Below are 20575 nucleotides of genomic sequence, written 5' to 3' on the forward strand. Positions count from 1 at the left end.
AAAACAAAGTGAAACAAAAATGCCCAGTTCCTGGGTTTCTTCAGCATCTCAGTGACAGGGATTTTAAACTTTTGAAAATGAGATGAATGGAACAAACAACCTTCACAGAATTGTAAAAAATGTATCAGCACTCCAAAAACTACTATGAAAAAACAAACAAACAACAACAAAAACAACAACAACAACAACAACAACAACAACAAAAAACACTTTCAAAAGCTGTCTGACAATTTCAAGAAGTGAAACAGGCAACTCGATCTAGAAGGACAAGAAAAAACAGTAAGAAAAAACAGGAGCTCCAGTTTGGATTACTTCTTTCGTTTTTAATCAAACTTTTCTAAGGCTTGCTCAGCTCTCCCAATTGCTCACTCTTTAAGTGACACCCAGCTCTGAACTCACTCTTTTGGGAAGGATAAGTGCCGTGAGCAAAAGAGGTATTTTTGGTAGGGTACACAGGTTACTGGCCTGGCCTCTTTGTGGTAATATAGGTTTACTTTATTTTGTCCAAATAATTAAAATATGCATACATGTAGAGCTAAATGGAGCCAGTGAAGCTGGCAAGTGGTTCCTGCTTGCAGTTCAGATAAGCTTGCAGACATACAGTGAGAGATTGTGGCTTTGAGTTGCTGGTGGAGAGAAACGTCCTGTGTCCATTTGCCAGCTGGTGTGGGACAACACCATTCCTGTTCTGAAAGGATCTGATGTCCATCTACTTCCACTGTGTCCCCAGCAACCAGGTGGCCCAGGAGGAGCAGGAGGGTGATGCTGTGCCCACAGAGAGCTCCTCAGGGACCAGCAGCAGCTACGCAGAAATCCGAGGTCATTGCAGTGATGGCAAAGTGTCAGTTGTTATCTGTGGCCACAGGAAAATATTCCTTCCCCTTCGCTTCAGCAGATTTTCCCAAGCTAATTACCTGGACTGTAAGAAAAGTTTTTAGGACTGACTTGCCTCTCTGAAGTTGACATTTCATCCATTCAGCAAGGAGAGGACTGTGCACTCTGTGTCTGTCTGAGGAACTCAGGGTGCTCCTCTGGAGCAGAAAAGTGTGTTTGAGAGCCATACGATGCACCACCTTCTATTGCTGAAAAACATTCCCGAGCCAATTGCCAGAACATGGGCCTTTAGTTCTGTAGTACTGTTTCAATTTTACAGTTCAGTTTGGTGCTCATGAAAATACAGAAATATTAATAGGATAGGTTAAAGGATTCTGACAGGAATAACTTGAAGGACAGTTTGTTTTGTTTTGTTTTTGCCATTTCATTTTTTTCTGCTCATCACACAGGGCAAAGCAGCCATATTTTTTTTGTCCACGCTGTGTCAGAACAGTTTCTACAGAATATGCTGAAAAAGGTTGTACAGTGGTCTAAGAAGGTTAAAAAAAAAAAAAAAAAAAAAAGGATGAGGAAGGATTTGCTCTTTTCTGATGGCAGATGTGTTCACTAAGGTTCTTTAATCATGTTTGGACTGTTTTTCACACAGCTGGGTCAATGTTTCTTACCTGGCTCCCTTGCATGGGCATGATGCAACCCCTCAGCTGGCCTCTGGCCTCCCTCCATTTCCCACATCAATCACCAGTTCTTGCAAGGACTGCCCTGCCTGGCAGGAGCTTCCCAAAGCCTGGCCATGCTCAGGTGGCCCTCTCCCTGACAAAAGTCAGTTCTATCTGTCTGCAAAAAATCAGTGAACTTTATAAGCAATGACAGCTGTTCCCCAGACAGTTCCGATAAGATTGGCTATGTCTCGGGATGGATGTCCACGTGGTTCCCCGTGGTTGCCTGTGGGCTTCTCCTTGGAGGAGCTGCTCTGAGCACTTCTTTCTTTCCTGTGCCCTCCACATGAACTATCACTTGTGGCTTTAAAAATAAAATGAAGTACCTATTTTTCAGAGTAATGGCTATGCAGACAGCTCATGACTCTTTTAGTAATGTAATCACTTGCTATGCAGTAAGTTACAGACTACCGTTGGCAAGACATGAAGGATGTGCATGATTAGTACTTGGATCCACATCACATTAATTTTAGAATGAATCTGAAAAAGTTAACACAAATAGTTTAAGCACAGCAATGCACTGAGATGAATTATGTTAAATTTCTATTAATCAAACTACAGTGAAAATTAATCTTCCCTTTGGATGAGCTAAGAAACGCAGCAGGCCTCAGCTGTGGCTAAGTTCAGCAGTAGAAATATTTTCCTACAATGAAAAGAGAGTGTTTTTCTTAGATCAGAGCATGTAAATGAAAAGAACCTGTTACTGATGAGAACTGGATTCATACATGGTGTGAACAAAACATGACAAATGTAATTGCACATCTCAGCGTACATCAGCCTTAGCCAGGAAAATTACAGAACTAGTAGGTTTTATGAAGTGTTTATTCTTACAGAAACGAGTAAAATGAAACTGCAAGATGATACAGGAGCAAATCTTCCATCACCTCCATGCTCGATAACTTTGATTTATTTTTTATTTTTTTAAAGATCTAGGTGTTTTTTCTTCTGTTGAAATCAAACATGTTTTGTTGGTAAGTTCTTTGAGGCAGAGGCTCTGCACTTATGTCTCATACAATGTGCAGCACGTTCAGATCCAGGACTCAAAGAATTATCACAACACCAATACTACTAGTTCTACTGCTACTGCTACTACAAGCACTCATGATGGAGAGAGTAAGATGTCATCATCTCTTGGTGTGTGGGTGTGCAAATGACTTAAGCTACTGGTGTTTAATTCACAAGCAGGGCAGGCTGAAATGAAATAGCTGGTCCTTTCTCATGCAGCTCTGTAAATTTGCTGCTTTGGCTGGTGTGTTGTACCCTCACTGGGGTACAGCACACTGGTGTGCTGTACCCTCAGCAAAGGAACAGAGAAATGCTTCTCCCGTAAAGAAAGTGGAGACAGATAGCATTATGCTGCACAGGATGGTGGTTGTGCAGCAAAGGAAAGTGGGATACAATTATCAGGAAATCCCCCAAACCAGGTAACCAGCTCAGAAAGCAGCTCCTATGTTTCTGGGAGGACAGGCAAAATAAGACACTATTTTTGGCAGAATGCTGCCTGGCAAGAGACAGGTTCTGTGAACAGGGAGGCGGCCTACTGCTATTTGTTCTCAGGGCACTGATGAACACAAATGTTCAAGAAAGTTCTTTATAGATCTGCAGGACAGCACCCAAGATGTCCTTTATTGTTTATTTTCTGTCCCCATGAAAACAATCTACAGTGGCCCTAAATAGGCCTGAATTGGCCATCTGGGCTGGCAGTCCCAAGCACAAATAGAGGCTGGGGGTGTTGGTTGAAGAGAAGCTCGACATGAGCTGGCAACATGCTCTTGCAGCCCAGAAAGCCAACCATATCCTGGGCTGCATCAAAAGCAGCATGGCCAGCAGAGCAAGGGAGGGGATTCTCCCCCTCTACTCTTGTGAGACCCCACCTGGAGCACTGAGTTCAGCTCTGGGGCTCCCAGCACATGAAGGGCATGGAAGTCTTAGAAGTTAACATGGAAGTTATTAGTCAAGAGGAGAGCCACAAAACTGTTAAGAGGGCTGGAGCACCTCTCCTATGGTTGAGGGGGGTTGTTCAGCCTGGAGAAGAGAAGGCTCCAGGGAGACCTTACAGCGGCCTGCCAGTACCTAAAGGGGGCCTACAGGAAAGCTGGGGAGGGACTTTGTCAGGGAGTGTGCTGACAGGACAAGGAATAACAGCTTTAAACTAAAAGAGGGTAGGTTTTAGATTAGATGTTAGGAAGAAATTCTTTACTCAGAGGGTGGTGAGACACTGGCACAGGTTGCCCAGGGAAGCTGTGGATGCCTCATCACTGGCAGTGCTCAAGACTAGGCTGGATGAGGCTTTGGGCAACCTGGTCTGGTGGGAGGTGTCCCTGCACATGGCAGGGGGTTGGATTCTGTGGTTCTATGATGAATTCTGGCTAACTGCTCAGTGGGAAAGGGGGCCAATAAGAATATGGTCAGGCATATTTTCCTGTCTTGCAAATATTGCTAAGATTTCTGTAACTCTTATGAACACCTCAGCTGCAGAATGAGCTAATGAAAGAACTTCAAAAAGATACTGAAACAATTTAATGGGGAAGAAAGAAAAAAACAAAAACAAAAATATTCTTCTTTTACAAGAAGGAGATAGAACTGATGCCTGTGATTTTTTTCAGGTTTTATTAGTGTATTATAAATTCTGTTAATATTGCAAACCTGTCAGGGGAATCCCAAAGTTCCATCTGCCTATGCAGGACCCTGCAATGGCACTGCAGTGTAATTGGCATGACATGCTCCTTGGCTAAGTTAACAGCCCCTTATCACAATGCACATGTACGTACATGTCATTTCTCTGTTAGGACTCTCCCTGGTTATTGGTTGACAGTTTATGGACAGAAAGCATCAGCATTAATCACCATCGTTACCCATTAGGGCAAATCAAACCAAAACACTCGGACCACATAAAGGACAGAATACTGCTTTCAACAATAATAACAAAATGTAACATAAAATTAACTGCTAATTGTTTTTGAGTAGGTCTGCCTAGTAATTCAGTCTGAATAAAAATGCTAAGATTTAGCATAAGAAAGGAAACTCGTACAGAGTCCTGTGCGTCCATGTTCCTGCAATGGGTGAGGGGACTGAGGCTGGCAAGCTGGGAGGTCTGTGTTTCACACCAGTCCTTGCCAACTCTGCAGAGCCTGGCCTATGAAAAATGAGGGCAAGATAGCCTGATAGTGTGCATAATGAAGCCTCTCTTCTCAGTTGGTATCCATCTATTGAAATGCCCCAGGCTGACATTTGAAAGAAATAAATTGGTAAGAATAGGCCAAATAAGGTTATTAATTTTCAACCAAGCCAGCTACATGGGCCATCACTAGAGCTGTGCATTTCTTTGTTTAAAGGGAAATAAGCATATTCACTCTTTCTGAAAATCAGTTAGCGAGGTTCCTCTTCACTTTTGCAGAACACCCCAGCGCACAGCAGCTCTTCTCAAGGAGAGTTCATGCTGCTCGCCACAGAGGCCAGACATGATTTATTCCAATTCAGTCTGAAGGCAATAAAATGCATTCGCAGACATTCTTAACTTAGCATATTGAAGGAGTAATACGAAGTTTGGTTATTGACCTGCCTTACACATTATTTTTGTGGTTATTAGAGCACTATTCTATGAAAATGTTCTTTAATTCCCAGTATCCATATGTTACACAAATAAGCAATAAAAGGACTTTCCAAAGCAAGACAGTGCTAACTATTGTAGCTGTAAATCACCAACTATCAGAACGTCATACCATTATACAATATATCTACTATGAGTCATCTGTTAAATTGTGTTCCAGTCAGAAACCTGGCACACAGGGGCTCAGGCTAAGATTAATGTTTTAATATACTTTTAAACCATTTACAGAACAAAATGTACACAATTGCTCAGAGGGATCCTAGATTGTGTTACAAGAAAACAAAATATGGAATTAAGCAACGAGGGATATTTTTAACAGCATCCCTGTCCATGCCTACACTCCAGAAAGGCAGCCAGCCCAGAATTAGGCATCCTGCACAGTGATGAATCCAGCCTCATCCATGCATCCTGCCACAGTGATTGCTCTCCTGGGACTGTAGCTTTGAATCCTGCAGGACAGGGCTGGGCTCCTGTGGGGTCCATGTGGTGCTCCAGGCAGTGCTCGTGTGCAAGGGCCACTGGCACCGCAGGAAGCAGGGTGTGGGGCAGGACAAAGGGCAGCCTCCTCATGCTCAATTGGTTTTATTAGCTTGGTCTCTGAGCAGGCACTAGGGTTGTCAGAGGCAGGCAGCTTTTCAGGAAGGAATCTTGAATAGGAAGTGGACTGACCGAGGCAGTCAGGGTAGCCTAACAAATAGTAGAGGAAACACTTGACCCACTCTTCATTTGGACTGGAAAGGAGTCAAAGCACTCACAAGATCCGCTGCCATCTTCTCACAACGATGGGAGGTCATCCTTAATAAGGTGTAAGAGCTTGCATTATTCCAGGCACCTCTCCTCCACTGTCACACCTGAGCACAAGTCACTGGACAAAGGAGGCTGGGACATGGAAGAAGCTACTATCCAAAAGTGCTGATGCAGTACCTTGGGTTGGTTTTGCAGCCATATCAAAGTTCTGCCTGCTCTGGACATGCTGGTGTCACAGCCTGAGCCAGTCCAGTTTAATGGTGCATGGAGTACCTCTAGCAACCTATATATTTATACTTACGCTTAGGTTTGAGGTGTAAGATGTAGGTCTGCATTTCCTGGGGACTAGATCATAGAATCATAGAATCATAGAATATCCCGAGTTGGAAGGGACCCACAAGGATCATCGCATCTAGGCATATAGCCTAGACGACATGGCTATAACCACTCCATGATCCCATTAAATGCTCCAGGGATTTTCTAATGCTACAGCTAGGATCTGTGAGATGAAGTACAGATACCTAAGTGATCTCTCCTGTAGTCAAAAGATACCGGCTTAGTACAGCTGATGAAAATTAGAACAAAATTTAGTTCATCCTAAATGAGATATCTAAAATAAGTGAGGTAGATTGTGCCTTGAGTGTGCTTATGTCTACCTTTGGCTAAAAGGAGCACAGGGTGAGTAGCTCAGCTGTACACAACTAAACTACAGGTGTCCAACTGTGAGTAAGCCATACCTGAACTTAAACACTTACAGATGTTTAACTCTCTGGATACATTCAGACTCTGCTCCAGTGTCTTTTCTGGGGTGACCTGCTGCCAGGGGTTGATGTTGGAAATCAGTCAAACCACACCATGAAGTACCAACAGTCTTCCAGGGACTACTACTGTTCACTTCTCAGGGTAAAATACACACATCTTTCAGATGTTCTGAGTGAACGTAATAAATTTGAGCACAGATCTATAGAAGATCCACTCATCCTGCACATACAGCCAGAAAGTATTTTGCTATGACAAGCTCACATGAAAACCCTGGTGGCTGCTCATGGCCACTGTGGCCAGACAGGAGAACTGCTGGGTCAGCTGGGGACAGCAAGGCGAGTTACTGGAGAGGTGGCTTTCTCTTCTGCATACTAGACGGAGCTGCTAAACATGCAGCATGTTAGGAAGGAAATCTAACAAAAGGTGTTACACAGCAAGGCTGGGCATGCAGAGACTTTGCTGATGTTGGCGACATTTTTTTTGGGGGGTGCCCACTTCTCACTGCCACAGTGGCAGCACCTTCAGGGTCCACAGACAGTGCAGGTGTGTAAAGACTTGGCAGACCGACAGGTTAAATCAGACTTTACACAGGGACATTTAAATCTGCAGTGTGGTCTCCATCCATGCTGAGCATGAGGGTCTTCCTTATCTAAGCAGAAAAGATGCAACCCAAAGACCTGGGAACAAGCCCCAGCATCTGATGCCTTCAGCTTCAGGACCGTGATGGATTTTTGCAGTACAAGAGCCCTTCTGGAATCACATTTCTGGAGGAAATATCAGTCAGCCTTCTAAATGAGTGGTCACATGTAGAGAAAACACTGCAGAAATATCATCCAAAGGGCCTGATGGAATCTGGGTTATTTTGACATGAAATACCTTGGGTCTGGGCTACATGAAAGCTACCATCCCTTCTTCCATGATGCTATAACAGTTTTGATACCTGAGCCTACTAAAAGATACTGCTTTAAAAGAAGGGAAAACAACTGCAGTGTAGACAGAATAATTATTGAGGAAAGCAAGATGAGGAAATCTGTCCCAAAATAAATACTTATTCTTAGTATCTTAAACTTTTTTTTTTCTCTTCCTGATGCCAGCTGTTAATCTGATGGTGCTTTCCCATTGAGAAAGCAACCATAATAACTTTGTTGAGAAAGCTCAGATCCTTCTCAGAGATTGTGGCTGGCTGACTTCTTTTCAGCCCAGATATAGTTGTTCCATACAAACCACAAGTGTTCTTCACAGAATTGTAATTTCTGAGTGCTGTGAATGTCCTTTAATCATCCATACTTCATATTCTGGGCATGACATGGCACATCCCATCAGTGAATCTGACACCACCAGGATTACATGGTACTTTGTTTCCTCCATTACTCTGGGAGTTTTGAGCAAATAAACAAGAATATAAAGACCCTGGGAAAAAATGATGGGAATTACTGCTCTGTTTCATGCCATTTACACTCTGACAGCTCTGTCTTAAAATGAATGCAGATATTATTCCAGCCTGAAAATTTGTCAGAGTTCTTTTGAATATTGGCTGCTTCTGAATTCACAACACCCCTTATTCTGCATTAATCTAATTGAACTTCATGGAGGGGAGAAGACTTCATCTTCCTGAGGATGGAAGAAGAAATTCGGATTTACATTTGAATTACCGCAGCGTTATGCTAGTATTACTCATCCTCTTGAAGGTGAATATACATTCCTGAACCAAAGCCACAGCCATTCTCTGCCTCTGAGGAGGGTTACTGTCCCTTGGAGGAAACCTGCTATTGCTCACAGGCACAGGACAGCAGCAGAAGATCTCCAGCAGGAGCTGGAGAGCAGGAGATCCTGTCCCTGCATATCCTGCATGGTACTGTTCCATTTTCCTCACCTCTGTGTCTTAACAGGGCTGGGCAGGATTGGTGAGGGAGAGACAGTGAATGCTGTGAATTATACCCTGAGAAATGCAATTCTGCTGATGCTAGAGAAATGCAATGGTAGCAGGATGGTTGCCTCCTGAGGGACAGTGATAGTGAATGATGTTCCTCTTATCTAGACATATGCACATCAGGGACTGTGCCTGTCTGCACCTCTCACGAGCTCAGCCACTGCACTGATGAACCTCAGAAATGTGACAGTGCTTTGTGGTACAATTTGGAAATGGTCCTTAGCTCCTGATCACCCTCTCTTTCTAATGATTTCCCATGTAATTACCTGTGACACTTTTTTTTTTTTTTTCTTAAAAATAAATATATATGTGTGTATATATATACACACGTATATATATATATATGTATATAAAGATGCTAGGGACTACACTGGTTCCTGTTTCAAAAGATAATTTGTGACTCTTCTATCTATGGTATAGCATTTACTGTGTCAGAAAAGACCTTGTACCAGTCAAATACCTGCATTTCTCTACTTTCCTGGCAAAAGATAATTACAAGACAGGCAGCTGTCACTGGGGAAATGGGAGGGATGGGATACCTGAATTCTGAATGCACCAGCCCCAGCTTGAATGCTGGTGTTCATGTACCAGCCCAGGGAAAGGAAAATGGATGGGATTTGGGTACTTATTTGAAATGTCAAAAAATATTATTTTGGGGCACCTGCAGAGTCCTAAGCACAGCCTCAGTCCTTTGCTTGTAATTGATGGATTAAAGCATTTGGTTCACTTGCCCACACAGGCACTTGTGCTCACTTGGGAGCAGAACAAAAGGTACCAGAATTTCATCATTGAACACAGCTTGGTGAGACACACAACTGGTGGAAACCCTTTGAGTTCAACAGAGCTTGCAACAGGCATAACTGGAGGCCAACTGTGTCCCTCTTTGACTTACACAAAAGCAAGTAATACATTTTATTCTCCCCAGGCCAACCTTGCTGAGCCAGTTTGTACTAGTGAAGTTAATACACAAATATAATGTTCAAATGCACAAAATCTATACAAATTTGTACAAATTCACATGTATATTTACATATAGCCTTCATTAGGTGAAAGGCTCCTAGGGAAGATAACTACAGCTTTCACAAGAACACTGACCCTCTCTTATTGCAGAAGATATACTGGAAGACTCAGGAGACATGACCACTAGGCACTAGCCAGTAATTCTCTGCTTCCAGTTTGGTCTTTGTTCTCTTTTGCATGTATACAATACTCTAGAATAGATTTCTGTCATCTCTTTGGGGCTACACTGGCTGCAGAGGCCCCTGTAAGCAATCTACCTAGAAAAAGGATGGAGAAAAAAGATGTACTAAGATGAAAGCCTCTGGAGATGCTTTGAGAGTGACTGGAAAGCTCTGGAAATAGTTACTGTAATGAAGAATCAATTTAATTTAATGAGAATGGAGCCTCACGAAGCTCTACCCCAAGCATAGCACGTGAAACAGCTCAGAGGATCAAAGTGCCCTTCTCCTTTGTGGAGCTCTACCCTAATGTTTCCCTTGGGAACTGCTGGGACTACTGAGGCAAACACAGTCACACAGACCAGCATTTTTCCATTTGTCTTGCTTGGTATCAGCCATGGACTTCCCATTTAAGAAACACACATTTTAAAAGCCCCAAGGCTCTGCCAGTCTACATCAGAAAAATTGAAAACAAGATACAAAATGTGCCTGTAATACTGAGGAAGATAACACTTATATGGTACAAAGACCTAAAATTAACACTGTTCCTGAAATGCTGTGAATCTCCTTTGTCTTCTTGGCTCTCACTCCCTGCTTATTCCTTTGAGAACAGCAAAGTCAACAGTGTTGAAACCCCACAAATCACAGTAACTACATTTTATACACTCCATCTTTCCACACAACTCAGCTTTTTATTTCCACTGTTTTACCCTGATAGGGAGGAAAGCCTAATATGATTGGGCAGTCATAATTTTCAGTATAATTAATCACAGAATCACAGAATCACAGAATTTCTAGGTTGGAAGAGACCTCAAGATCATCGAGTCCAACCTCTGACCTAACGCTAGCAGTCCCCACTAAACCATATCCCTAAGCTCTACATCTAAACGTCTTTTGAAGACTTCCAGGGATGGTGACTCCACCACTTCCCTGGGCAGCCTGTTCCAGTGCCTCACAACCCTTTCAGTAAAGAAGTTCTTCCTAACATCTAACCTAAAACTCCCCTGGCGCAACTTAAGCCCATTCCCCCTCGTCCTGTCACCAGGCACGTGGGAGAACAGACCAACCCCCACCTCGCTACAGCCTCCCTTGAGGTACCTATAGAGAGCGATAAGGTCGCCCCTGAGCCTCCTCTTCTCCAGGCTGAACAAGCCCAGCTCCCTCAGCCGCTCCTCGTAGGACTTGTTCTCCAGGCCCCTCACCAGCTTCGTCGCCCTTCTCTGCACCCGCTCAAGCACCTCGATGTCCTTCTTGTAGCAAGGGGCCCAAAACTGAACACAGTACTCGAGGTGCAGCCTCACCAGAGCTGAGTACAGGGGGACGATCACCTCCCTAGCCCTGCTGGTCACACTGTTCCTGATACAAGCCAGGATGCCGTTGGCCTTCTTGGCCACCTGAGCACACTGCTGGCTCATATTCAGCCGACTATCCACCATCACTCCCAGGTCCTTCTCTGCCTGGCAGCTCTCGAACCATTCCTCTCCCAGCCTATAGCTCTGTTTGGGGTTATTGCACCCCAAGTGCAGGACCCGGCACTTGGCCTTGTTGAACTTCATGCAGTTGACCTCAGCCCATAGGTGCAGCCTATCCAGATCCTCCTGCAGAGCTTTCCTACCCTCAAGCAGATCGACACATGCACCTAACTTGGTGTCATCTGCAAACTTACACTCAATGCCCTCGTCCAGATCATCAATGAAGATATTAAAGAGGACCGGCCCCAGCACCGAGCCCTGGGGGACGCCACTAGTGACTGGCCTCCAACTGGACTTGGCTCCATTCACCACGACTCTTTGGGCCCGGCTATCCAGCCAGTTTCTAACCCAACGAAGCGTGCGCCAGTCCAAGCCAAGAGCAGCCAGTTTCTTGAGGAGTAACTGGTGAGATTATTTACAGTGCTTTAGTGTCCATGAGAATACTAATTTTTTAAAAATTAATACTACTGTGGCTTTGCTTTATAGATGGAAATGCTAATGGGAAATGCTTGGAAAGGGGAAGGGACTGCATGCTGCTTGTCCTATTAGAGGGAGGAAGAACACACTGCTTCATCAGGTAGAGTGGTAAACTTGCTCAGGATATTTACAGTGTCTATATACACGGAGGCAAGAACAGGCATCAGCATTTCATACTCCATGTCCAGGGCGTTTTCCACCTCAGCAAGAGCTGAGCCCACACAGGGCTCCCAGGAGCTCCCAGGGGAGCACTGCTCCTTGATATTGACTCTGTAAAACTGCAATTGAATTTGAAACTTTCACACCACACAATGCCAGACACAAGGGGAAAACTACTACACAAAAGATGAAGCAGCTACAGAACTGCCTTGAGAAAGAAGAGAACAGGTATTCTTTCCATTAGAACAACAGAGGGATAAAAATACAATAAGATCTCTTAAAGCTCTTTCTTAAGCATTTCTAAATACTGACGTGTGGCCAAACATAGTCCCATCTACAAACATAGCGGTGCCTGTGCAACTGATCAATTATTCAGATTCTCATTAGCTGAGCTATCTCTCCAGTCATTAGCTGCATCTTCCTTTATCTCCATCAGTATTCAGTATTAAAATTACTAGTCTGTGGAATAAGAAAAATGACAAATACAGATCTGATATACAAGGCTGTATTAAAAGATTAGGCAGCAAGATTTTTATTTATATTTCCAGACTTTTTAATAGAGAACATAATGTGTTGTTCACAGATCACCCTTCTTCAGTATGTCATTCCCAAAAAAGAAGACACACCTTCCTATAAAATCTGTTCCAGTAACAGTACAATTAATGCCGTTGCTAATTCAGATACAAGATGCACAAAATCAGCTCACACAATGGTTTTCAATATATTGATACAAGTGTTCATGTATGTGTTCCTGTTTCTTTTTGTTCAAGTGCCCCTGAACCTTTTTCTTTGCTTCTTGTATAGCCATTTGGGCTCACATCTTCATTCTCTGCCATAATTTCAGATCCAGAAAAATCTGAGGGAGAGAGAATTACTTAACCAGAAAGCAGGAAAAATGAGGAAAAAATAAAATTAGGATGTATTGAGAAAGTGGTTTGACTTACCAATTTATATGAGAAGAATAATCGTAACAATCTTTGCAGCAAAAGGTATGTAAGGATGCAATATGACCTCTCCTCACGTAAATGATTCTTTGGATTGCATCACATCTTTTGTATCTAGATCCAGGGAGAATGTGAGTGTCTTGGTGATGCAGATGATTTTCCTCTTTTCCTGTCTTTTCTCTTGGTTATTTAACAGAACCTTCTTTCTTCTTTGCAAAGGATATGGATACGTTGATATCCTTGTAAGTACATATTCACTGTAATTTTTTCCCCATGACATTGCATATTTAAAATCCATTGTGAAACTTTAGGCAGGAAAAAGAAGCAGGAAATATTGGGGTGGAAACACATTTATTATTTTGCTGACTAAATACCATCAACTTTATCTTTGTAGATGGCCATAAATAAGTGGTATCTGTGACTCTTTGAAATTCCTTCTACAGACTTCAGTATTTCTGTATATATTTGAGGTAGGAGCCACACACACAGAGGTCTGTCAAGCTCAGAAGACACACAGGAGGAAAGTGGATAAATTCAGCAAACTACAGAAAATCACAGGTAATTGTCTTAAAATGGACTTAATAAAGCAGAGGATGTAGCAGGCACGGAAAAATACAAACTATAAAGCCTTCATTTGCTCTGTTAATCAGCTTTAAAATAAAAATGCTATGAGAATCTATCTGATGGAATCATTTTTTTTTTTTCAACATAAATTTAAGTCTTCAAATACTCATATTGAGACTATATGTGTTTTTACCACGTATTAAAAAGTCACCCCTGACAGTTCATTTTCTTTTCCCAGTCATGTATTTACAAGTCCACTAAAATAGCAGAATACTGCTAGTCCTGCTGGTGGACACGTTGGGCTGGTTTGAGCACATGTTGGTTTGAACACATTAGCAAGTGAGGTAAGACCAAGCAGTGAGTGTACTCTCATCCCATACCTGACTCCAGAACCAAAAGAGTAGACACCAAGCCCTCTTTCCCCCAGTTTTGTATCTCACCTCTAGACAGCAATTCTCTGCTGAGCCAAACACATGCAAATTGTGTTTGGAAGAAGAAAGTGCAAAATAAAGCGTTTTTGTTCATCAAAGCAATTAAGCATGTGCCTAACTGAACAGCCGAGTCCAGGTTTGCTAACCCAACATCAGTGAAAGGCACTCACTTGGCTGATTTCCATCTGTTGATTTCTTTGGGATCTGAGCAGCCTGGGCCCTCTCTGTAGTCTGGGCCATGACCTGAAAGCTGACTGCACGCATCAACCTCTGCACTGCTCTGGGGTTGCTCTGGCTCCAAAGGCAATCACTTCTGTAATCCTGTAGTGCCCACTGCCATAGCAATGGAAGTGGGGATTTTTCATCGGGTGATGTTCAGTGCCCCATCATCTGTCCTGTGCCTACGTGGCTTTAACAAAGCCTCTGAGAGCTTTTTGTCACTGACTTCACTGGGCACAAGAATTCACTCTAAAGAAGGCTGTAGCCCCAAGGTACTGGATACAGATTTTTAATGAAATCTTACAGGACAGGAGTCCTTGCTGCGACCTCAGCTTTTAATTGAACCACTTCAGATTATTTACTTCTACTGTCAGGAAGTATCATTCTTAACCCTGAGGTAAAGATCTTCAATTTAGGTACCCGATACTATGTGCCAGCCTTGTATCTTCAAATATCAACTGTGTTTTCACTTCATCACTTGCAGAGGACATGCACAGATGATGCTATGCATTAAGGGGAAACAAAATGTGTGATATTTTAATTATTCTTTTGCTGTTTTATTTTTTAATCTCCATATGGTCCCTGGAACTGGTGATCTTTTCTTCAGTCTATATATTTCCTGCTTTAATTAGCTTACTTAACTGGTAGCACACGTCTGAGAGACATACACATGATCAGATAATATCAGGTGCCAATCTTTAATTGCTTTCATAAAATTAGAAGCAGATAAATGGTTGAGCCATAATTGAATGATCTTATTAGAAGACGAGCTGATCAGTGTTGTGACATAACTTGAGAGATTCCCAGGCTCGCATTAATTTCTCATCAGCCAGGGCTGTGAGCACAAAGCAGTGGCTCTGTTAGAGATCAGAGCTGGGTGACTGAGATCGTCCATGAATATTTATCAGCTGAGGGTTGGCTCTGTTTGTACTGCTATCTAAGAGGAAGGAACTGAGCTACTGCTCTGATTTAAGAAAAAAATGCAGTGAACAGCTTTTGAGGGGGGGTTGAAGAAAGCCATACCCATCTCCAACCCTGCCATGTGTGCCTGTGAGAAAGGTCAGTCGGCCAGCCCAAGCATCTATCCTTGGGGGGGCTTTGCTGGGAAATGTCAGGTGGCTACTGATGAGAGCAGTGGGGATCTGACACAAAATTATATGAACAAGCAGGCTGGAGCAAGTCTGAGGCTTTTTCCTGTTGTACCAAATTCAAAGATTTTTATTACTGGGTGAAAGACCTGAGGAAGGTTGAGTGAGATTCTCAGAATCTGGGCCTTCTGTGCCTGTTTTAACAGATGGCTATCATTAACTGGTGAATGGGTATGCTTGGTTATGTGGCCATAGTAATTTTATTTGGGGGTTAAGAGGGAAAGAAGGAGTCATGCAGTACTTACTGGATCCCTCTTTACAAGGCCTGGGTTAGGAACAACAGCGATGAGGTGGGCAATTGTAAACACGGAGTTCAGCACATAAGAAAAAAACAAATTCTTATGCAGCGTTATCCTTTGACAGCTGAGGCTCCTGAAAAAATATGTAGCACACATTGTAAATTAGTATTTTTCCTCTGAAGTCACTTTAACAAGCTCTTTCTGGCACCAGTTTCTCAAGAATGCCTTTTGGCAAGTCGTAATTGGAAAATACATGCCTTGCATTGCAGCCATAACCTCTGACAAATTTCTTTTGTTTTTGTTTTTACACCTGTTTAGTACCACATGCTTTTTAGACGATGGTGTAAAGAGTCATCCGGCTACTTTCTCAGCCCTTGATGCCCTTCTTTATTTCATGGTAATCAAGATATTAAGTGGTGAAGCAGAACCCTGAGAATTATTAGATGCACGTGATGCAAGCAATGATCATCAGGAATACTGCTTGATATGTAACCGTTCCCTGGAGACTTGATTTCACAGAATCACAGAATCACAGAATCACACAGAATTTCTAGGTTGGAAGAGACCTCAAGGTCATCGAGTCCAACCTCCAACCTAACGCTAACAGCCCTCCACTAAACCATATCCCTAAGCTCTACATCTAAACGTCTTTTGAAGACTTCCAGGGATGGTGACTCCACCACTTCCCTGGGCAGCCTGTTCCAATGTCTAACAACCCTTTCAGTGAAGAAATTCTTCCTAACATCTAACCTAAAACTCCCCTGGCTCAACTTAAGCCCATTCCCCCTCGTCCTGTCACCAGGCACGTGGGAGAACAGGCCAACCCCCACCTCGCTACAGCCTCCCTTGAGGTACCTATAAAGAGCGATAAGGTCACCCCTGAGCCTCCTCTTCTCCAGGCTGAACAAGCCCAGCTCCCTCAGCCGCTCCTCGTAGGACTTGTTCTCCAGGCCCCTCACCAGCTTCGTCGCCCTTCTCTGCACCCGCTCAAGCACCTCCATGTCCTTCTTGTAGCGAGGGGCCCAAAACTGAACACAGTACTCGAGGTGCGGCCTCACCAGAGCTGAGTACAGGGGGACGATCACCTCCCTCGCCCTGCTGGTCACGCTGTTCCTGATACAAGCCAGGATGCCGTTGGCCTTCTTGGCCACCTGAGCACACTGCTGGCTCATATTCAGCTGACTATCCACCATCACTCCCAGGTCCTTCTCTGCCTGGCAGATTTCCCAAATATTCAGATGAAAATTATTTGCTACTTTAGGAATTAGTGGCGAGGCAGGATGGGGAAACTTTTGCTTGAATCCCCTTAAATTTCAGGGGGATTTGGGATAGTATACTACATGTTTCAGATGCCAGCTGAGATTCAAAGCCAGAAGAGGTTGTTTTCCAGCTCAGAGAGAGCAGCAATCGGGGGTGGAGGGATTCCTGCTATTGTGGGTAGAAGAATTTCACAAGTTCACAAAATTGTTGTGCAACCAAATCATGACTGCAGTTTCAGACTTGAACCCTCTTGCCTTTCTAATTCCTACCCAAATCCTCACACCAGCTCCTTGGCTACCCCTGAGCAGAGAACAACGCCTCTGCAGCACTCCACGCCCGGGAGCTCAGCCCAGGTCTGGCAGGAGGTGATTGCAGAAAGACAGTCATGGAGTTGTTAGATAATGCTGTGATGTCTGCCTTCAGTGATCACTGAGACTAAGCAGGAAAAGCCCATAGGTAAAAGAACAGCTAAGAAAAGCAAATACCGCTTCTCAGTGAGGCAAGCCTCACCCTTGGTGCTAGCAGCAGTCAGCCTTTTACGATCTGGATCTGTACACTGGTTGTGACTTTCAGCTGCTCTGTGTGTGGAGGCTAATGCAGAATGCACTTTTTCTAAAATCAGAGAGCTCGTCTAACAAACTGAATTCCTTTTTCACTTATTTGTCTTTTTTATTTTTTATCTTTTTTTTTTTTTTTTTTTTAATTTCCTTTTTCTTCTTCTCCTCAGTCAGCTGCCATTTATCCTCACTTTTCTTTGTCTTTGGAATCACGGGATGGAATTCTTCCATTAGCCTGAGATTGTCTTGCTGGCTATGGTCATCATCATCCTGCAGTGCTCATCAATTTTATTGTTTTCCTTATTCACCAAGAACCTCTTGGGTTCAGGATGTCCAGGAGATGGAGGCTTCTGGGGCTGAGAAGAAGAGTAACTCTTTATGTTTGCCTTGATTTTATATTCCTTCAGCATCATCTACTGTGAGCTTTTGAGCACAAGTTATGGGGCTAAGTGCACCTTTAGTTTGACCAACTGTAGAACAGGATGTTGGGCAAAACAGACAGTTCTTTGGACTGACCTTTCCTACAGTGTGTTATTGTGCTTGTTCCACCTGTATTTGCCCCCATTGCAAATCTAGCCTAATTTTCCTTTTCTGCTTCTTGGCTCTGCTAGCATTTGTCTAGTCCTAGTTCTTCCTTTCTTCCCATTCTCCATCACCATGTTTTATCACCATTCTCCATCACTGGTGCCACTGGTCTTGAGACACTACCATGTACACTTTACCCTCTCTCTTTCTCTTGCAGTCCTGGTAACCCCCAACCTGTCCCCAGTAAAATAAAATTTCCCTATTATTTAGAGCAGCCTCTTCAGCTACTGGCCACAAAGATGCAGACCCTTGTCTGTCCAGCTGCCTCTCTGTGTGGCCACTGATACAGAGGGACAGTCTTTTGTGGTAATTTCTGCCATGTATGTAGGCCTTCACTCCCATTCCGGTCATTTCTCACTGCTCCTCTTGGCTTTTCCCAGTCTTACCCTCTATGAAAATTGGACTGTCCTTCCATGTACGTTGCCTTCATCTGTTGTCCAAGCTCCTTTCACTGCCTGCTTTCCTCTCCTAGTTTTACTCCTGCAGTGTCCTTATCCTTTCCTCACAGTCTACCCCACTTTTCTTCCTTGATTCCAGCTTGCATGTTAATGATACATCTGGATCATTAAGCTTGTATTTCCCTAAGCTCACTCTTATTGACTCTTAGGTTCTCCATCAAAATGGCAACAGAACCATCCTGACATGGTCTACACTGAGAGGAGAACTCCCTTTGTTCTGTCCTGCTTGCTGCAGGGTTTTCTCCCTCCAGCTGGCTAGTTTCCTCCTGAATCATGCTTGTCACTCATTTGCCCTTCCCGGTTCATCAGTTGCTCTCAGTCTCATCTTCCTGAGATATTTCATTGCTGATTTTCTGCCTGCTTTATTTTGATCTTGTCTTTTTCCTTACTTCAATGTCCATCCTGCCAGCTCCCATGCCACCATGCCCCAATACTTTTGCTTCTGCTCTGCCTGTGCAATTTTCTCGTGGGATGTCTGCTGTGAGCCTGAATTCTGCTTACAAAACCATTCTCTTTGCCCTCATTTTCACCATCCCTGAAGTAAATGCTTCTTTAATCTCTTTATCTTCTGCCCAAATGATCTGTTCATCTAGTTTTATTTCTCGGTCCCCCTTTCTATCTCTGCACAGGATTTCACTCCTCTCCCCCCTCCCCCCCCCCCGAAACTGGAAACTGGTTGCAAGTATGGGATACCCTATATCCACTCTCATTTTCTATACTTCCCGTCTTGCCTTACCCATGAAACTGTTCTCAGCAAAGTTTGTAATGTTCGTAATACTATCTTCCTAGCAAAACCAAGCTCATCCTCTCTGCTGGTTTTGACAATCATCTGTAATATTCTACTTCTCTGACCTCTCTTAGCTCAGACTTTCAGTGTCTCCTTCAGTTTTACATGGTTCTCCTGTATTTCCTTATTTTGAGTTTCTGTCTCCACTTCTCTATTGCATTTATGATATTGACCTCCAAGGGTTTTTGACATTATTTTCTTTATAGATCTGCTCTGTGAATCTGTCATCAGTTATCATTCATTAATATTGAGAACACTAATTTTCACCCCCAGCCAGTTATTTCCATCTTCTAGACACATGTTTAGTTTTCAAACAATTATTTTCATGCTTTCTACTATGTTGTCCCTGGGGGAAAACTCCCAGCAAACTACTACAAATTATTCTTACATACATTATTTTTCTTCAACTTCCTTTAAAAGCCACAGCAATAATTAAAACTGTAAGTGCATTCAAAACACATCATCTATTGTTCTGGCAAATCTAAACTTACTGTACTCCCAAGCTATCTCTACAAAAAATGCATTTGTTTTAATAACTCTATTGGAAGTGATTTGGAGCCAGGAGTCCCTTTTTGCTTTTGCATTTTATTGTGTAAGACAATGGGGTGTCAGTCTGCAACTATAAAAATATTGCAACACTGTTATGATGCATGTGACTGTTAGGCAATCCACTTCATGAATACTCTGTCCCCTGTTATAAGTGAGTACTGCTTAGCAATGCTTATCACTACTGATTCAGTATTCCCTTCCAAAAGTACTGCAATGTGTATGATGCCAGATCATTTTGATTCTAGATACCCCAAACTGAAATGAAAATAAATTTCTGCCAGGAAAGACTTATATGTGGGAAGAATTTTCTCTTCCATTTTGAAACAGCAACCTCTGCACGCTATTCATTGCTGCCTCTGCAGTCAAAGGGTACTGTACAGTTCTGAAACCATCCCTTGCTATTTGATCAACCATCTGATTGGCAGCTTGCCTTCTACTGAAGGTCAAATAATCTATCACTGCCATATCCAGATGAGAAAAAATAGGTGAAGGTAATGAGAAGCCTGCTCCCGTGCAGCTTTACTCTCACTTTCTTATGATCTTAGTTTGGTTTCCTCTTTGTCCTCCCATTTTGCAGTGCTTTGTTTTAATTCCCTTTTCTACTTCTTCCTGTAATCTTTGTGTCATAGATTAGTCATTAAAAGCAAAGGATAAGTAGGAGGAGGAGGAGAGAGGAGGTGTGCTGCTGTCAGGAGGGCGGTTGCAAGATGAGTCTTTGAGCATGGCTTGGGAATGGTCAGGATTGAGTCCATGACTCAGAGCTCAGACTGAGTCAGCCTGACCTTGCTTTGCTCACTACAAGGTCTCTGAAGAATGGAATCACCTTTCTGGACCATTCTGGACCATTTAAACCAGATCCTGTCCTTACTGCCCCAAACAACTCTGGAACCTGGGTAAAAGACTTCCAATCAGATTAAATTTCATTATTTATTTATTTATTTAATCTCAG

General features: G+C 43.1%; 1 protein-coding gene across 1 annotated transcript in view; it reads right to left on the reverse strand.

Annotated features, from left to right (window-relative positions):
* The window catches only part of CALCR (calcitonin receptor), a gene marked incomplete at its 3' end in the record, with an annotated part of 82182 nt that overhangs the window by 24539 nt on the left and 37068 nt on the right, over positions 1-20575 (reverse strand). Inside the window, exon 6 of the mRNA XM_084281529.1 lies at positions 15437-15563. Coding sequence (XP_084137655.1) covers positions 15437-15563 — 127 coding nt within the window. The remainder of the gene's footprint in view (positions 1-15436; positions 15564-20575) is intronic.

Source organism: Netta rufina (genome assembly GCF_964035555.1).
Source record: "Netta rufina genome assembly, chromosome: 2".
NCBI classification, from domain to species: domain Eukaryota; kingdom Metazoa; phylum Chordata; class Aves; order Anseriformes; family Anatidae; genus Netta; species Netta rufina.